This window comes from Labeo rohita, chromosome 19 (assembly GCF_022985175.1).
Source record: "Labeo rohita strain BAU-BD-2019 chromosome 19, IGBB_LRoh.1.0, whole genome shotgun sequence".
Taxonomy (NCBI): domain Eukaryota; kingdom Metazoa; phylum Chordata; class Actinopteri; order Cypriniformes; family Cyprinidae; genus Labeo; species Labeo rohita.
In genome coordinates, this window is record NC_066887.1 from 21129987 (window position 1) to 21149792 (window position 19806).

The 19806-nt window shown below is 34.3% G+C and overlaps 2 protein-coding genes across 7 annotated transcripts in view; both read left to right on the top strand.

The window, feature by feature from the left end:
- The first annotated feature begins 66 nt into the window (after positions 1-66).
- LOC127181904 (probable thiopurine S-methyltransferase) lies at positions 67-12375 on the top strand. Of its 3 annotated transcripts, XM_051136914.1 has the most exons (11): positions 67-139; positions 326-379; positions 8271-8289; positions 8330-8443; positions 8821-8913; positions 8999-9131; positions 11275-11327; positions 11423-11497; positions 11587-11672; positions 11785-11829; positions 11967-12375. In XM_051136914.1, exons 4-11 carry the CDS (start codon positions 8349-8351, stop codon positions 12083-12085), a joined length of 699 nt encoding a protein of 232 aa, XP_050992871.1. In that variant the 5' UTR covers positions 67-139; positions 326-379; positions 8271-8289; positions 8330-8348; the 3' UTR covers positions 12086-12375. The 3 variants fall into 3 exon arrangements, with proteins under 3 accessions (XP_050992871.1, XP_050992870.1, XP_050992869.1); XM_051136912.1 differs by lacking the exons at positions 67-139; positions 326-379 and adding an exon at positions 7227-7332 and having other exon boundaries at positions 11967-12373; XM_051136913.1 differs by lacking the exon at positions 67-139 and having other exon boundaries at positions 331-379; positions 8271-8443; positions 11967-12373.
- A 1443-nt stretch (positions 12376-13818) lies between these two features.
- ext1c (exostoses (multiple) 1c) overlaps positions 13819-19806 on the top strand; it is a 73459-nt gene continuing 67471 nt past the window's right edge. The window contains exon 1 of one of the 4 annotated variants that reach the window (XM_051136904.1): positions 13819-14024. The gene's annotated coding sequence lies outside the window, so the exon portion shown is untranslated. The other 3 variants (XM_051136905.1, XM_051136906.1, XM_051136903.1) reach the window with 3 other exon arrangements.

Consider the following 19806-nt stretch of genomic DNA (forward strand, 5'->3'; position numbering starts at 1 on the left):
GTCAAACAGAGGGAGAGCTTGAGCAATGATTGACAGATGCCGCGACCATATGCGCTGCTTGGCCGAGAGAGAGAGAGAGCGCGAGGGAGAGAGGGGACGACAACTTCAGTTCTGGTTTTTAAAATGTTTATATTTTAAGGCATGTCAGATTTAAGTACTAAACCATGATGCTTTTATGACACTGTGTTATTTTAATACGTTATTTATTTGTAAAAGTCCAATTACTTAAACATTTAGTTATCTTAAAGAATTTTGAGCTTGCGTTGTATATGAAATGTACTATATGAATATGTTTCATATAGATGAGTCGGATTTTTTTTTTTAGATAACAGGTTAAACCAGTTTCCCAACCAGTTTAAACGGACTGCATCGGTCCGAGGTGAGTCACTGAACCGCGAATCTGTTCCAATGCCAGATTTTTAAAGGATTTTAAAATAAATGCTTTTTAGTGTATTTTCTAGGGATGTATATTTGGCAGTTGTTCATTGGTAACACTATTAGGAGTATGTACCTGCTAGAACTTACTAAAGGAATTCTCAATGCAATGTCTCCCCCTAATGGACAACTGCGTATTAATATCGTTGAGAAGAAATAATCCTGTTTTCATTTCTTAACCTTCTCTAAGTGATCATGGTCTTCATTTACTAACCACAGTCTATGAAACAAAATTGCATCTGCTTGTTTTTGTAATATTGCAATGCATTTGAAAGGAATTATGAAGCAGTAAATTGCTTAGGGATAATTGGACTCTTGCTTCCTGATCTTGAGTGTTGCCAAAGGTAACCAATTATCCCCCTCTCTGCACATAAACACATGCAGCCCTCCCTCTTCTTGCTTTACAGACCTAGATTATTAGCAGTGGCGTCCTAGATTACCCCGCCAATTAAGATGATGGTAAAGCCCCTTCTGCCAGAATCCAAGGGCCTCTTTTGTGCCCTTAATATAGACTTATATATTAACAGCTATCCAATACTAATACAAATTACACTGTAAAAAATAAAAAACACAATTTGTTGAGTCGTCTTAAAATAATTTGTTACCCTGCTGCCTTAAAATTTTAAGTTCAGTCAACTAAAATAAGTTTAGTCAACTTGAAATGTTAAGTTGTACTAAGTAACAACTTAATATTTGTGTTTGCTAAATTTAACAGATGGGTAAGTAACCCAGCTGCCTTAAAATTTTAAGTTGATTCAACTCAAATATCTAAGTTGTCACTTAGTATAATTTAACATTTCAAGTTGAATAAACTTTTTTGGAGTTGACTGAACTTAAAATTTTAAGGCTGCCAGGTTACAAATTGTTTTTTACAGTGTACTACACCATTTTTCTAATAGTTGATACAAGAGAAAAAGTAATGTAATGCATTTTATTTACCCACGTAGGCAAATTTGCATACTTAGCTTTGCTAGTTTAATATAGTCAATGATTTTTTTTCCATTAATCATTTCCATTCACATTAGGATGTGTTTACTCTTATGAGGACTGAACTCAATAACAATATTGAAAATGCCACCTAGTGGCATATGCTGATGTTTCTCATTATTAAATATTCTAGTCAACAACCTCATGCAAAGCACAGTGGACAATAACCAGGGCAACAAATTATAGTTGAGAGAAGTTTGCATGTTGTAAAGCACACAAACGACAAAAAGTAGTTTTGTCATCATGTGCTGTTCACACAGGCTTCCCTAAAGCTTCACTCATTAAACTGAATTGGCTCAAAGGCTTTCCAAGAATTCCAAAGCTAAAGGCAAAAGAAAGTATAATCAGATTATTAAAAACACTTAGATAAATAGACACATACTATGTTTTTTAGCAATTGTAAATAATTCAACTATAGCATAATTAAATACCACCTAAGTGACTTTAGCTGTGCTCAATCACAGCCTTTAAATCAAAGTGTTAAGTTGAGGGCACTTTAAGACATCTGACGCTCCCAAACAGGTGACAGGCCTCTTCTTGTGGAGTAGGCAGCAGAGCAGCCATCAGACGGAAATGCTGGGTTATGATTTTTTAAGGGCCGGGCGCCAGTTTGACTTCCTGGGTTAAAGGTCAGGAGACAGAGAGCGAAAGTACGAAAGAGAAGACGGGCCAGTAAAAGCATAAATCTTTACTCTGCACACAGAGGTTTATCTTCTTACTAGCAACACATCCCAAAGAGGAAAGACAGAACTTCTAAAACCTCTACATTAGTATTGGTATTTGGAAATGTGACCCTGGACCACAAAACCTGTTGTAAGCAGCACGGGTATATTTGTAGAAATAGCCAAAAATTCATTATTTCGGTCAAAAATATTGATTTTCCTTTTATGCCAAAAATCATTAGGATATTAACTAAAGATCATATTCCATTAAGATATTTTGTAAATTTCCTACTGTAAATATATCAAAACTTAATTATTGATTAGTAATATGCATTGCTAAAAACGACATCTGGACAACTTTAAAGGCGATTTTCTCAATATTTAGATTTTTTTTTTTTTTTTTTTGCACCCTCAGATTCCAGATTTTCAAATAGTTGTATCTCAACCAAATATTGTCCTATCCTAACAAATCATACATCAATGGAAAGCTTATTCATTTAAAAAAAATGACCTTTATTGGTGGTTTTGTGGTCCAGGGTCACAAATTAGTACATTTAGTATAAATTAGTCTCAAAACATCACAGGAATCATATATGAAACTCTTGGCGCTGCAGGCAGTGGCTACTAATATTTAAATTCTGTCATTAATTACTCACCCCCATGTTGTTCTAAACTGACAAGACCTTCATTCATCTTCAGAACACAAATTAAAGGAAAAGTCCACTTCCAAAACAAAGATTCACATATAATGTACTCACCCCCTTGTCATCCAAGATGTTCATGTCTTTCTTTCTTCAGTCGTAAAGAAATTATGTTTTTTGAGGAAAACATTTCTGCATTTTTCTTCATATAATGGACTGCTGTGGTTCCCCCGATTCTGATCCTCCAAAATGCAGTTTAAATGCGGCTTCAAACGATCCCAAATGTGGTTGTAAACAATCCCAGGCGAGGAAGAAGGGTCTTATCTAGCGAAACGATTGATTATTTTTATTTTTAAAAAAAATACAATTTAAATACTTTTTAATATCAAACGCTCGTCTTGCCTTTCTCTCCATGAACTCTGTGTATTCTGACTCAAGACAGTTAGGGTATGTCGAAAAACTCCAATCGTATTTTCCCCCTCAACTTCAAAAATCATTTCAAAATCATCCTACATCGCTGCAGAACTACTGACCCAGTCTTTGCAAAGTGAACATGCAAACAAGATCAAACACCCTTAACAAAAAAGGTAAAACAGTGATATAGGACGATTTTAAAGCTGAGGGAGAACATGAGATGGGAGTTTTCCGACATACCCTAACTGTCATGAGCCAGAAAAAAAAAAACTACCCAGGCAATGCAAGACAAGGCGAGCATTTGGCATTAAAAAGTATATAAATTGTATCATTTTTATTAAAATAACCGATCGTTATTTTAATATTGATAATACCCTTCTTTCTCAGCCAGGATCGTTTACAACCACATTTGGGATCGTTTGAAGCCGCATTTAAACTGCATTTTAGAAGTTCAAAATCGGGGCACCATGTCAGTCCATTATATGGAGAAAAATGCTCAAATGTTTTCCTCAAAAAACATAATTTCTTCACGACTGAAGAAAGAAAGACATGAACATCTTGGATAACAAGGGGTGAGTACATTATATGTGAATCTATGTTTTGGAAGTGGACTTCTCCTTTAAGATAAAATCCAAGAGCTTTCTGACTTAGTGCATAGTGGTACTCTCATAAATGTGGGTCAACGGAAGAGAAGAAATTGTTGAATAAAGTTGTTATTTTTGTTTTCTTTGCACACAAAATGTATTCTCGTAGCTTCAGAACATTATGGTTGAACCACTGGTGTCACATGGACTATTTTAAGAATGTCCTTACTACCTTTCTGGGCCTTGAACGTGTCAGTTGGGTTGCTGTCTATGTAGGGTCAGAAAGCTCTCAGATTTCATCAAAAGTATCTTAATTTGTATTCCGAAGATGAATGAAGGTCTTACAGGTTTGAAACGACATGAGACTGAGTAATTAATAACAGAATTTTCATTTTGTCAGGTGAACTATCCCTTTAAGTTTTACATACTTCATGAATCACATATGGCATTAGTCAAACAGCTTGCACAAACCTCATAGAAGTGTATGTCGTGGCGAGTGGATGACACCTTGATCCTGCAGACATAAATCAGGCTTATTATTTCCTCAAACATGCTCTCATCCATCACATTGTTCATTAAAGCAGCAGAAACACACATAATTGATCTCGCAGGTATGGTATCAATAGCTGCTCTGACCTGTCAAAAGCCATATGGTGCTGTTGAGGCAGATCTATCCCCAGCAGCAGCCTGAAGTGACAGAGGGCAAGCTGCTTTTGTGCCAGATCCACCTTAGCACACTTGCCTGTTAGTGTCCCCTCTGAAAAAGCGGGAAGGGTAAGGATGACATGCTGTTAATGCAGTCTTCACAGATTAATACGATTAAAAGCTGTGTTACGTTGTTAAATAGGTTACATACACATCTTAACTGTGCCATTTGAGTAATTGAGCACCGCTCCTTTAATAATTTCATGCCTTTTCATATGGCTTAATTCATGGCCGGCTCCAAATTCAAACTCAGCCCATTAGAGGCTTCGGTCTTTCCTCCAGAGCTTTTTTCTAGCAACTAGCAAGAAAAGTAGAGCATGAGATTGGCAAGAACCCCATCCAGCTCTTTGCTTCTGCAAATATTTTGGCAAAATAGATTTGGAATCACAGAGCTGCACTAATATAACTGCAATTTAAAATGATTTTCAGGATAATTAAGAAGTTAATATATTAGACAATAAATATAAGAATAAATCAGTAAATACAAATAAAAATAAAGAGTAAAGAGTATGAAAATGTAATAACCATCCTCAAATAGTATTAAAACAAAATACATAAAACAAAAAAATAAAAAAATACTTTAGCAGATATTGATAACAGGAATAGGAAGCCTGTAGTTCTCCTGTAGTAAATGGATTGCTGCCACTGCAACACATTAAATGTATATTAAATCATCCTGGTTACAGGAAAAAGGCCATATTTCATGGCTCATATTGTTTTCATTATGTACCAAAGTAGACGGACCTACATTTAACATCCTAAATTGTGACACATTCCTTTTGTTAGCATTTTATTGAGGTCTTGAAGGCATGCAATTGAGCGGGTCTCACAGTATTCCTTTGAAAAATGAAACTGAGTAAATCAATTGCTCAGAATAATACATCAAAGTCCTGCATAATGACCACCATGCCAGGAGAATGAAGTTATTAAGCTATAATTATTTCCTGATGTCTGCCAACCATATGAGCTAACGTAAGAAAATGTTCTATAGAAGCTTTCTAAACTGCTCTTAATATGCAGATGTATTTGGTTTTTGTCCCCTTCTTTTTTTTTTTTTTTTTTTTTTTTTTTTTTTTGGCTTCAAACTTGCAAACAAATCAAACCTAAATTACTGATTTTGCTTGTGCAAAAAATTATTACAAAAAAAAAAATAGGGACAGACTTTTAAAGAACATTATAATAAAATACCAGTTAACTAGACACGGCACCAGTCAATTTTCATTTTTTTTTACCCTACAAAAAAGTCATCTTTGCTTATCAAAAAAATTATTAAGGGAAAAGATCTTATTTTCTCTTTTGATCATAATAATCGCTATGCTCTTTTTAAAGTTACCTGAACTAATTATTTACAACAATAAAACAATAATAATAATAATAATAATAATAATTTAATATAATAAAGTTTTTTTCTTTCAGAGATATATATTTGACTGATATAATGTTATTTGATTTGTCTGTCACAATTACTCAACTAAATTCTAATCATGTATAATTTTACATAAATTATTTGGTTTTGTATGGTCGACATCAAGCTTGTCATACAAACAATTCATGTGAAATTAATACTTTTATTCACCAAGGATGTATTAAGTTAATAATTAAAAGTTTATTAAAAGGTAATAATAAATAACTTACATTGTTATAAAATATTTATATTTTGAATAAACACTGTACTTTTTAAACTTGTTATTCATGAAAGAATCCTGAAAAAAAAAAAAAACACAGGTTCCAAAAAATATTTGGCAGCACAACTGTTGATATTATCCAACATTGATCATTCTAATAATAAATCCGCATATTAGAATGATTTCTGAAGGATCATGTGACACTTAAGACTGGAGTAACAGCTGATAAAAATTCAGCGTTTCATCACAGGAATAAATTCTATTTTAAAGTATGTTAAAATAAAAAACATTATTTTATATTGTAAAAACATTTCGCAATATTACTGTTTTTTTTTTTTTTTTTCTATATTTTTAATCAAATAAATGCAGCCTTGATGAGCATAAGAGACTTCTTTAAAGACTATTACAAGTCTTACTGACCCCAAACTTTTGAACGGTAGTGTGTATATATATATATATATATATATATATATATATAATATATAATACAAATATTTTGTACAATTTTTTTGGTTTTGTTTTATTGTATTTAATTTTTGTTTCAATTTGTTTCAATTTTGTTTTATAATTTTGTTATAATACTGTTTTTATAATAACATTGTACCAATTACAATATAATAACATGATATTAATTATTAAGTATAATACACACACACACACATATATATATATATATATATGTATGTATATTACTATTATTATTATTATTATTTTTAACAGAAAATGTACCTATTGTCCCCGTTTTTTAATTCATAGATAATAATAATAATAATAAAATAAACAAATGAGTCTGCAAAGATATTTTGACCACTGGACTAGGAAATTAGAAATGTCTTGATTGTTTCCAGTGTTTTCTAATAATCAGCCCATTTTTGGGAAATCACTAGTGCAAACGTCTGCTTGTTCTAAAACACATACGGTCTATTCATATTCATAGTACTGCAATTGTTTTCTAGAACAGTCTCGAGCACAACAGCACGATTTCCTACCATTTCAGTAAGCTATTTTGCAAAACTCATTCAAAATAGATTCACCGATTGTACCAGTACTGTAAACTCCGCAACTGGGAGCGTCCACCGTGTCCTAGCAACATCCAGAACCCGAACGCTGCTCTCCCCTGATAGGAAGCGCCAGTACAACGTGTGACGTTTGTGGGAAGCCACGCCCAACACGCGCAAATTCTTCCGGTTATGAAACCGATGCATGTGAGCAAAAACCCAGAAAGGGACTTTGATGTGAGAAGCTGCTATTCGGGTGGTCACTGAATTGGAAAACTGAGGTAACAAATCTGAAATCTTATCAAACGTTTACAGTGACTGCTGCGGATTCGTATTAAATGTAGATTAACTTATTTTGGCTAAATATGCTCGGTTTTTTAAAGACCGGTCCACTGCCACAAGTTATATGTCTAACATTTGTTTTTGTTGAGTTTAGAGTTTGAGTGTTTTCTTATAAAGTACGTCGCTGCTACAACGAGTGCAGCCCTGCTATACAACAAAACAATAATAAACCAACATAAAACAATAAAACAAAATAGTTATCTCTTTTGCCCAGTGATAGTCCGGTTATATAGGATAAATGTATCGATACTTTGGCAGTTTTAGCATAAACAGAGAGACAATTCTAAGGTCACATAATATATGCATTGTCATTGTGATTATGCAAGTTGATTAGGGGCTAAAAAAATATCTGACTTCTTTTTGAAGATTTGTTTGAGAGGCTTAGTACTTAATTTGCTTTTCTAACTGGTAAGGTAAGGAACTGTGTGCTGGTAAAATTAATTTAGCATATAGTAGTAATATAAATACAGTTTACAACTCATTCACCCACAAATGTATATGTGAAAGTGTACACCCAACAGTGTGCAACATTATTAACATGACATTAACTAAATATGAATATTAAAAAAAAAAAAAAAAAGGAAATGCAGAAACATTAGTATAAGTAATTTATTTCAAATAGTCTTGATGGTATTTTCTTTATCTTGCATAGTTTTGTTTAGGCTTTTCTGAAGATAAGTGCATGTCATGCAACTTGTTTAACTTCACAGATGAATCTGATAACATAAATATGGGTCACAGTAGCTTGTTTAGATGCACGACATTTGACGTCAACAATAGAACTGATACGGAAAGCATTTTCTCCTTATTTTATTTTGCTCTCCTAACTATGCATAATTACATATGTGCTTAGTTGCATTTTATTATTTGCACACAGCAACTGTCTGCTACCCTGTAGAGAAGAGAAGAGAAGAGAAGAGAAGAGAAGAGAAGAGAAGAGAAGAGAAGAGAAGAGATGTCTGTCCAGGCAAACCGAGTGATGGCTTTGTCCGAGTGGGAGAACAAGTGGCAGGAAGGAAGAATTGGTTTTCACAATCCGGAAGTGCACAAGTAATCACACATACAGTACAATACAGATTGTTTCACTGTAATAACCAGGAAGATAACAGAATCAGTAAACCACACTTAATCAAATAAGAGACGTATTCAAATTCTACTGTAAAGCATCCTCAAAAAATACAAGTGTCATTATTCAAGTCAGCTCATTGTTGATTCAGTTCAATAACAGTAATGATGTTGCAAAATGCTATAGTTAATCATGCATTTAAACACGTCATATACTGAAAATGCATGATGTAGACACAGTCCTTATGAATGGATAATGTTCCTTTTGAATTATTTATAAATGTGTAGAGGAGCCACACAGTGTTATCAGTTTATGTCTTGCTTATAATTGTTTCAGTGTCTTATTTGTACCTTTTTGATAGTTTGCTGGAAAAAAACTTGAACAAAGCCATATGTGGACGAAAGGAGGTTCGATTCTTCTTTCCGCTATGTGGAAAAGCTGTAGACATGAAATGGTATGAGGTCTAAAGTCTGTGTTAATGACTAATGTTAAAAAAAAACCTAGTGACTCCATAAAATGTTCAAAACAATTTATTTCAGGCTGGCTGACATGGGTCACACAGTTGTTGGAGTTGAACTTTCCGAAAAAGGAATCAAACAATTCTTTGAAGAGCAAAATCTTGCATTTATTGAAGAACCAGTACCAGCCATTCCTGGAGCAAAGGTTTTCAAGGTATCTGAAGCTCTAGCATTTGACATCCATATTGTTTGCTGGGCCTTAAAAGATTACACCTTATTTTGTACCTTGGAAGTAAGCCATTTGAATGTGTACTTCCAATTAATTAGCTGCTACACCCTGTAAAAAAACAATTTGTTGATTCAACTTAAAATAATTTGTTACCTGACTGCCTTAAAAAAACTCAAAAAAGTTGAACTTGAAATGTTAAGTTGTACTAAGTGACTAAGTTCATTCAACTTAAAATTTTAATGCAGCTGGGTAACAAGCCCATCTTTTAAGTTTAAAGGGTTACTCCACCCCAAAATTATTTTTTTTCATTAATCACTTACCCCATGTCGTTCCGAACCCATAAAAGCTTTGTTCATCTTCGGAACATAAATTAAGATATTTTGGATGAAAACCGGGAGGTTTGTGACTGTCCCATTGACTGCCAAGAAAATGCTACTGTCAACACCCAGAAAAGTTTGAAAGGCATCGTCAAAGTAGTCTGCCATCATCTGCCATCAGTGGTTCAATCAGAATTGTATGAAACGAAGAAAATACTTTTTGTACGCAACTAAAATAAAAATAATGACTTCATTCAACATTTCGTCTCATCTGTGTCACCATAGCGGCATTTTGGAGAACATCCAATGGACGCAAACTGCGTATGTTGTTCTGTGTCAGCTGCACCACACGGATACACTGTTTTCATTCAAATCAAAGTGTAAAGAACGTAAAGGCCTATCCGTGTGGTGTGGCTGACACAGAACAACATACGCAGTTTGCGTCCATTGGATATTCTCCAAAAATGCGCTACGGTGACGTGGTATTTACTTGGCAGTTAATGGGACAGTCATACACCACCCAAATTTTCATTTTGGGGAGGAGTAACCCTTTAACAAACCAAATAGTTTGTTTAGTCAACTCAAATATTGTCTTCACTTAGTACAACCTAAAGGTTCATGAAACCCCAGACTACTTTTTCTGAGATTTTAGCAGAGGGGTTTGTGTTGCACATCATAGATGACAATGTTAGCATCTGTTAATTTTAATTGTTGGAGAAAACTGGTTAATTTTGAGCTTTTTTGCACTATTTTCATCTTCCGGGAGTAAAATCTGCATTGTGCTGACGTCACACTTTGTGACGTGGCAGTGGACTATAGTACTTCGATGACACGTCGGTGTCTTATAATTATTCATGAGGCTGTGTGTTCTTATCCTATGAGAAGACGCTTCGCCTGATTATTCACGACAGCGTGTGTTGATTTGCTATGACAGATGCTTCAGACTGTAAGATTGCATATATTAACTGAGAGAAATGTTCATGGATTGAAGGAAAGTGTTTGTTTTTGTTTGCTTTGTAAGAGTTCGGCACAAACGCGATTCATTCATAGAGTGAGTATAATAACGGTTGTTGCAACTCCATGACGCAACACATCAAAAGGATTATAAACGCCGCAAAATAAGCCTTAAATGTTAATAGAGATGCAACAACGTGTTCAAATATATGTTTTTGATATGCAGAGTGCAAATGGCTGTGCATTTATTTGTGTTAACTCAGTGGGAGCAAAATAAAACTGTGTTAACCGTCTGAACCAGAGGTTGACTCTCTCCCCTCTTCCCCCCCTCTGCTCCGCACCGTTGATCTGTGGTGAACTGTGGTGATCACTAACCAGTGCTGAAACGGGCGTTTCATGACCCTTTAGCATTTCAAGTTGACTAAACTTATTTGAGTAGACTGAACTTGAAATTTTAAGTCTGCAGGGTAACAAATTATTTTAAGTTGACTCAACAAATTGTGTTTTTTTGTTTGTTTGTTTTTTTCAGTGTAGGTAAATATAATAGTGCTAATAATTTAGCACTTTAAACCAGTGTTAATAATATGATTACAAATACCAGTTTGCAAAAGCATAAAAATAACAGACAGGTCAAATAACTGTGGTTAATCGTAAGGTAGATGCGCTTGTATTGTTATAATGGCATTTTCTGTGTCTTAGCAGCTTCCTCCGATTAGATTATTACAGATGGATGCCCCTCAGTGTAATACACTCCCACTGCAAGATGGTCACAGTGCTTTAGCTTTCTTTAATGGAAGTAGAGAGCGTGATGTTTTTGTGTCATGCCCACTCACCTAATGCATTTTCCTTGTTCTCAGAGTGCAGATGGAAAGATCTCCATCTATCAGTGTGATTTATACAAGTTCTCCAGGTACATTTTATACTTTCTAATTTTAGATGATAAAACATATCACATGAAGCACATTTAAATTCCTCTCTGTCTTTTTGGACCCTGTCCATATATAGTGCTGTTGCAGGAAAGTTCGGAGGAATTTGGGATAGAGGAGCGCTGGTGGCTATAAACCCATGTGACAGGCAAAAGTAAGTATCAAATAAACATTTTATGTTGTTTTATTTATTTATTCATTCAAGTGGGATTGTATGTAATACATATTCTCTTTATCTCCAAGGTATTCTACTCTCCTTACGTCCCTAATGAACAATGACTGCAGGTATCTTCTGGACACACTGGAATATAATCCTGAGCTGTATAAAGGTAATGTTAAGTTGAAAACCCTATGGCATAATTTATCATTAGTCATTATTAAGAATATGTGAGTAATGTAGTCAGTATTTGATCTTTTCTTGTTGTCACATTTGACATACAGGTCCACCATTCTTTGTATCAGGAGAGGATGTAAAAAATTTATTTGGTGAGTGTTTGGTCACTGTTCTGACTTGTCATCTCACCTATGTTGTACCTAAATGTTTTTGTCATTTGTTATGTATTATAGAGCTTAAATTTCTAAATGGTTTCATCTAATAATCATGACAATGTCTCATATTTCAGGAAGTGGATGTGACATTGAATTGCTAGAGTCTGTAGATGCCTTTGATGAAAAGTTCAAATCATGGGGACTGGATTCAATGACAGAGAAAGTGTACCTTCTCACTCTAAAAGCCCAATGATCAATCATCAGATCTACCTCAGGGTGACTCAGAAGTAAAGATTAGTTAATTATACAATAAATAATCTGGAAAAATACATAGGATTATTGAAAGACAATTTCCATTTTTCGACTTTGATAAAAATGGACTGTAAAGTTATTGACTCGGTATTTTAACATAATGTCAAAGATTTTAATAAACTGTAATTATTTTTAAAACCGTTTCTGTTTATTTCATTACTAGACTAGTGATGTTAACTGCAGAATGCATAAAGTGATGTGAGCTCTTAGTTTGACCACAAGAGGGCAGTAGTTTGACAGATGTTTGCACATAATGACATTTTAGTGAGCTTATTTGCACCTGCTAGTTCTTATTCAGTACCAGTTCCTAAAATGCAGTTAACCGTTCAGTTCTGAAGCTTGAATTGATGCAGACAAAACATTTTTATTCAGTGACTGAATTTACAGCTCGTCCAGTGTCACAATGAATGAATCCTATGTGCCGATTCTTTTTACTGAATAGGAACAACGCCTCCCTGGACTCCAGTTTGAGTTCTTGACATTATGAGATTTAATGTAATCAGTGGTATTTCATAAATCCAATGAATTAAGTGCGTTTATATCTATTTCATAACCAATAAACACTACCGTCAAAAGTTTTTGGACAGTAAGATTCTTAATGTTTAATTTTTAAAGAAGTCTCTTCTGCTCACCAAGCCTGCATTTATTTGATCCAAAGTACAGCAAAAATATTGAAATATTTTTACTCTTTAAAATAACTGTTTTCTATTTTAATATATTTTAAAATGTAATATATTCATGTGATTTAAAAGCTTAATTTTTAGCATCATTATTCCACTCACATGATCCTTCAGAAATCATTCTCATATTCTGATTTGCTGCTAAAAAAAAAAAAATATATATATATTATTATTATTATTATGTTGAAAACAGCTGAGTATAACTTTTTCAGGTTTCTTTGAATAGAAAGTTCAGAAGAACAAAATTTATCTGAAATAGAAATCTTTTGTAACATTATAAATGTCTTTATTATCACTTTTGATCAATTTAAAGCACTCTTGCTAAAAAAAAAAAAAAAAAAAAAAAAAAAAAAAAAGTATTATTTTTTCTATCATTTCTTTCCCAATTAAAACAAATTATAATGTTACAAAAACTTTTTATTTCTGATAAATGATAATTTTTGGATCTTTCTATTCATCAAAGAATCCTGAAACATGTACGTTTTAAATATTGATAATAATAATAATAAATAAATAAATAAATCCTGAACAGCAAATCAGCATTTCTGAAGGATCATGTGACACTGAAGAGAGAGTAATGATGCTGAAAATTTTGCTTTGATCACAGGAATAAATTCCATTTTTTATCTAATTGCGTTCAAGTGGCCTCTACAAAATCAAGCCTTTTCAAAAACTTTTTTTAAAATTTGGCGGCAGACTCTTTGGGATAAAGAGAAAAGCATTTCATTTTTTCCAAATACTTATTGGGCAAAATTACTGAAAGAATCCTTGATAGGAGCGAATCAATAATCATCACTCCTTTTTAAACTCGAATAAATAGTTTGTCAACCTTCAAGTCGTCAAGGTCTTTTCTGGTTCACCGCACAGCTTTGGCTCGCAACCTCCGGCGACGGTGACGCGTACCGCTAGCCAGATGTGCGCCTGTTTACTTTAAATATAGCTTGTGCGAAGGCACCCCGAGTCTGTGAGCCAATCACGAGCGCCGGGGGGCGGGGTCGACTGGAATGTTGTGGATGCGAGAAAATGAACAATGTAGCCCCATAAACTGATGCGTTAACGGATGCAATCCATACGCATCAGATGTATATTCACGTGTAGAAGTAGGGACAGAAGGATGCGCATCTGAACGCTGTGATTTGGGTGCGATTGAACGGGATTTGCGGAGTGCACCATTGAGCGTCTGCTGAAGTTCAGGGTGAGGTACTGTCATACAGAATATAACCTCTGCATCGCATTGTTTTGATAAACTGCACCGCTAATGATTTCATGTTTTTGTGATAATCAATAACACGCTATTTTCGGGGAAGTTCAATTTTTGCGGCGGAGCGCAATCCACCCCAAGGGCACTGCGACCATTGTTTCCTTGTCATATTTCATACACAAGGCAGCGACAGCTCCCATCCACCAGCTCGCTAAAATATTAACGTGGTGGCTGCTGGCGTTTCAGTGTGCTTAATGACTACATATACAGGCGGCAGTCTCATCTCCTCATTCATCCACATGATCTGACGCGCAATTAAGGTAAGAAACCCACATTATTATAGCGGAGCAACGCCTCTTACGATGAGCTATTACTGTCTGGAAGCCTATAACTCAAACAGACCAGCCTCGGGATAATTGTAGCCCGCAATGGAATATTAATATTTGCCCAAATCTCCTTCTGTATCATTAAAGAGAGGGAGGGCACGCGGGAGGAGGTGTGAGATTACGCGCGCTCCCGGTGCGTATGCTTGCGCGAGTCGCTCTGTAACTCAATCAGGTTGTAGAGCTGGTAAAGCGAGAAGACACACGCGCTTCAGAGGCGAGGAGGAGGAGGAGGTGAAGAGAGAGAGAGAGACGGGGGTTTGAAGACAGCCAGTGTCTACGGTGCGGTTCAGGGGTGGACTATGTGGCAGGAGTGTTATTGCATCACGTAATATTGTGCTAGTGAAAACAAGCGGGCCGTTTGACAGAGACAGAACAGAAGGAAGCGTTCAGTATCAGCAGGGGATGAGGATGAGGATGAGGATGCAGCCATAACGAGGGACCAACGCGGTAATAACAGGTAACGCACTTAATCCGACCTTAACGCATGGTATAACGGTAAACAAGCGAGGACAGTAGAACAAACGTGCAAATGTAGTAACTGGTAAATATCAGTTACATTTAAACGGCAGGGACATGATATGTATACGGTTATTTAAAACTTTAAATAAATAATATTTAAATATAAAAATAAATCGTAGATGCATTAATATAGAAATAATTCGTTTTAAATTAAATTAAGTAATATTTTACAACATTTTAAATATACTAAGTAACCTTAATTAAAAAAATACATTATGAATGTAAATTGTCAATGTAAACAAAATAAGTATATTGCTTAATATAGACTACATTTGTTTAAAAATTGAACGAAATAAATCATAGGGTATTCATTAATTATTGATTGTTGAAATTGCATTGACAAATGTTTTTAGTAAGAAATCTACATACTATTTTATTACTTTTCATTATTTCTCTATCTATCTATCTATCTATCTATCTATCATTTTAAAAAATGATAGCTAAAATTACACTTAACTGAAAATGCAAGTGTATTTCAGTAAGAAATATATACATGTATTATTTTTCCTTATGTTTTATGGATCACTTTATGTAAGCATACACACACACACACACACATATATATATATAATTTATTTTTTATTTTATTTTTTGTAGTCTCAGGTTTTATGAAAATCATATTTTTATTCAGAAAGGATGGAATTAATTGATCAAAAGTGACAGTAATGACTTTGTTATTAAAATTGTTAAAATTGCATTTTAAAAGTGCATAACAGTAAGAAATATAAACGCATATTATTTTTAAATTATTTTTACTTTGTTAGAATGGATCATCGGCAGAAGGATCTATCCATCCATCCATCTGTCTATCCATCTATCCATCCATCCATCTATTGTTTTGATAGAAATTGATAGTTCAAATTACATTTCATTGACAATGCAAGTGTATTTCAGTAAATATATACCCATTTATTATTTTTCATTTCGTTTTATGTATTACTTTATGTAAGAATGTCCACACACATGTATATATTTTATAATTAAAAAATAATTGATAGTTAAAATTGCATTGCATTGTAAGTGTCAATGTAAGTGTATTTCAGCATTTTTTTTATTATATATATATATATATATATATATATATCCACTATACTAATATAATTATATAGATAGTAATATATCTATATCTGTATAATATATATATATATATATATATATATATATATATATAATTTATTTTGTATTAATTTTTTGTAGGTTTGTAGTCAGTAACATTTTTATATTGATCAAAAGTGACAGTAAAGACTTTGTCATAAAACAAATGAGTTAACTGGCATTTCAAAAGTGCATTACAGTAAGAAATAGATTCAAAAGATTTTTTATTATTTTATTTAATAATGGATTATAGCAGTGGGCCCATGTACTCTTGTATATTGTCGATCAGATCCTGTGATTGCAAATAAGAGATGTTAGGCATCTCAGCTATCACAGGTGTATCCAGATCGTCACAGCATTTTAATGTTGAGCACGGTAATTGTCTTTTTAATTAGATCCCAAGACACCAAGAAGTGGTTAAGATTCAACAAAGCTATCAAATCTGTGTCAGAGCAGTAATAGCTTTTTACAAGATGAGTACTGACCTTGGCATCTGAATAGATTTTTTTGGCATTTGATTTTTGTGCCATTATGCGAGCGCCATGTGACATGAATGAAGCGTCCACCCCTGCAGTGGAGTTGAAAGAGCAGGGAAACCGGGAGGGGACGGAAAAATGGCAGGAATCTCGGGCCCTTTTGACAGGCGCTCATAACTCATTCCATGGCGTCATATAACAAAAAGTATATGACTTTATTTGGGCCAGAGGAAGGTAAAAGAGAGGAGGGGCTTAGGAATGAACAGGCACGCATTGTGGCAGGGGAAGCTGGTGTTTTTAGTACGCCTATGACATTTAAAGCCGTTGAGATTTTCAGCTGCTCCGTTCATACGGTTATGACTACTGCTGATAACCTCCAATTGTCCCAGCCCATCCTGTTTGTTAGGATAATTAGCCCTTGTGGCATGTGTGCAAGGAGCATATTGTTTAGACATAATTAATCAAGCCTGCTGGTAATTATTGTTGTCCATAAATTAAAACATGAGGGTAGCAGCGGGTGTTCAAGAAGATGTAGCCGTCTTAATAACCACATTGCACCTTTTTGCACCGGAGAGCACGAGACGGCTATTAAACGAAAACAACTTCTTTGCCCTCGATTTTTCAAATCTTCATCTTCCGATCCTTCTTTGGCTTTCGGTGAGGATTACCGCAGTACATCATGTCAGATTTTTTGATTTTTCATAAACATCCCCTACTCTGAAATTACTCTGACTTAAGTCATTTGAGTCTGTGTTTTCTCAAAAGCCCATCTGAGCCGAAGCCAGACTGATGTCCCAGCAGGCTTGACCACAAGCTCAGCATGGGTCAGTCTCAGCACCGCAAACATGCAGCAGAACTAGGCTGGGCTGTTGGCTTCGGTACTGCCGTCGCTCTCCCTTGACCTGTAATGACAGAGTTTCGTGTTTAATTTTAACTCCGTCTCACCCACCTCACCACACTATTTGTATTTCTCCAACATCACTTTTTTTTACACGTTGCAATTCAGGGCAGCTGAAGCTAAGCTGAGGAGGAAATCACAGAGCTGCTGTAAGAAGAACATGTTCTGTGTTCGAATATTCGCCGCTAGCTAATACTAGTCGCATTGGCCTGGTGCTGGTATACGCAAATCCTGTATGAGCCAGAGTGGAAAATTTGTGGTTAAGGATGTGGATGTGTTAAACAAATTATTTGAACAACGGCACGCAAGGGAAACTTATTAACTGGAGTGTTAATGAGAAAAAAATTAACACCAAGTTGCCTCAGGGAGATGTTCCCTTATGGTGTATGTTAAGTTGCTTTGGTCTAAAACAAGACGAATGATAATAAGTAACAGTACCCTACTCTAGTACTCTAAGTAAATATACTGTTAATATACCATATTGTAAATACCACATACTACACTGGGTTAAAAACAATCCAGCATTTGGGTTGTTTTGCCCAGCGGTTGGTTTAAAAGTTTTATTTAACTCATATTGCTTAAGAATTACTATATTTCTTGCATAAAATGAACCTAAAATAGGTTAAAATGAACATTTATTAATATGTTTAATAAATAATACATAAATACTAAACTTTTTTTTTTTAGATTTTGTTCATCTTTTGATTATTGCTGTTGCCTCTAGTAATTATATGTCTGAATTTTAGTTTTCAATTTCGGGTTCATTTTAGGCTAGCCATATAGTAATTTTTAAACAACAAGTTAAACTACCCAGAAGGTTGGGTTAAACATTTAACTCAACCGTTGGGTCAAAACAACCCAGTTGCTGGGTTTGACCATATTTCACTTAGTGCTGGGTTGTATTTAACTCAGCGTTTTTTAGAGTGTAACATTTAAAAGTTTGGGGTTGGTAAGATGATTTATTAATTTATGTATATATGTATTTATTGACTGACTGATTGATTGAAAGAGCTCACATAGGCTCATCTGTATGCATTTAATTACAAATATTACAAAAATTAGGGCTGCCCTCAACTAAAGACTTTTCTGGTCGACTAGTAGTCGTTCATTCTAAGGATTAGTCGGCAATCGGTTGACTATTAATAAACCATATAAATCATAATAATGAGCCTTTAATTGTGTACACAAAAAAAAAAAAAAAAAAAAAAAGCTTGCCACAGCGCACAGGCAGATATAATAGTAGTGCATAGTAGTGCATCCTGTTTGCTTTAATCTTATAAAAGCGCAACGTTTCGTTGTTATTCTGAGTGCACACAAATAAATGTAGAGTCCTTACAGATTCGAAAGATGAATTACTCTTATCTGTATGACCAAAAATTTCAAGAGCAAGTGAGTGCACCTGAGTCTCCATCTGTCATGCAGTAAACGCACTACTGCTCAGCTTCCACACTCCACAAAGACACTTCAATAGCGGATATTTTTCTAGGTTAACATTAGATTGAGTGGCCATGTAAAGTTGCTACTACTTACATATTTCAGATGAAAAGCCATATTTGAGGTCGATGAATGATAGGTGAGCATTTGGATGTCCTGTCCGATGTACTATATTGCCACATAGACCAGCCGTTTATGATCTGTCAATTAAGGACTGCATGACTTCGCCACTTCTTGTGGAATGTTCTGCGATCAAGTCTCTTCTCGTCAACTAACAGTTAGTCGACTATTAGTTGGCAGCCCTAACAAAAATACAGTACAAAAAACGGTACAAACATTTTTAAATATTAAAAGGTAATTTTATAAAAATTGTTAACATTTATTAAAATTTAAAACAACAGTTTTCTTTTTTAATATATTTTAAAATGTAATTTATTTCTGTTTTGTCAAAGCTGAATTTTTAGCAGTTGTTACTCCAGTCTTCAGTGTCACATGATCCTTCAGAAAATCTTCAGAAATCATTCAAAAATGCTGATATTGTACTCAAGAAACATTGTTAAAATATGCTGAACTGCTTGATACTTTGTTGAAACTCTAAAACATTTCTGATATGTAAAAAATTGGTGCACAGAAAGGTCAAAGGTACTGCATTTATTTTAAATAGAATTTGTTTAATAACAAGTCTTTACTGTCACATTTGATCAATTAAATCCATCCTCGCTGAATAAAAATACAAATTTCTTACTGACTACAAACTTTCCTATTGCCAACTATATTTGTATATAAAAATGTTTTTACTGTATTTTTGTTAGGGCTGCTCAGATTATTGTTCATCGAAATAACACACATATTTGCAAAAACTATTAATATATAATATCGATATATATCACAATATAGTTATTTTTTGCTTTAAATAAGGTTTTTATACCAAAATGTTTGATACCATAGAAATTCCATAATTCTTGTCACCAGT

Coding starts and splice junctions, on each gene's coding strand:
- LOC127181904 (XM_051136914.1), top strand. CDS start 8,349: ATGTCTGTCCAGGCAAACCGAGTGATGGCTTTGTCCGAGTGGGAGAAC. Junction 8,444..8,820: donor CACAATCCGGAAGTGCACAA/GTAATCACACAT, acceptor CCTTTTTGATAG/TTTGCTGGAAAAAAACTTGA. Junction 9,132..11,274: donor CTGGAGCAAAGGTTTTCAAG/GTATCTGAAGCT, acceptor CCTTGTTCTCAG/AGTGCAGATGGAAAGATCTC.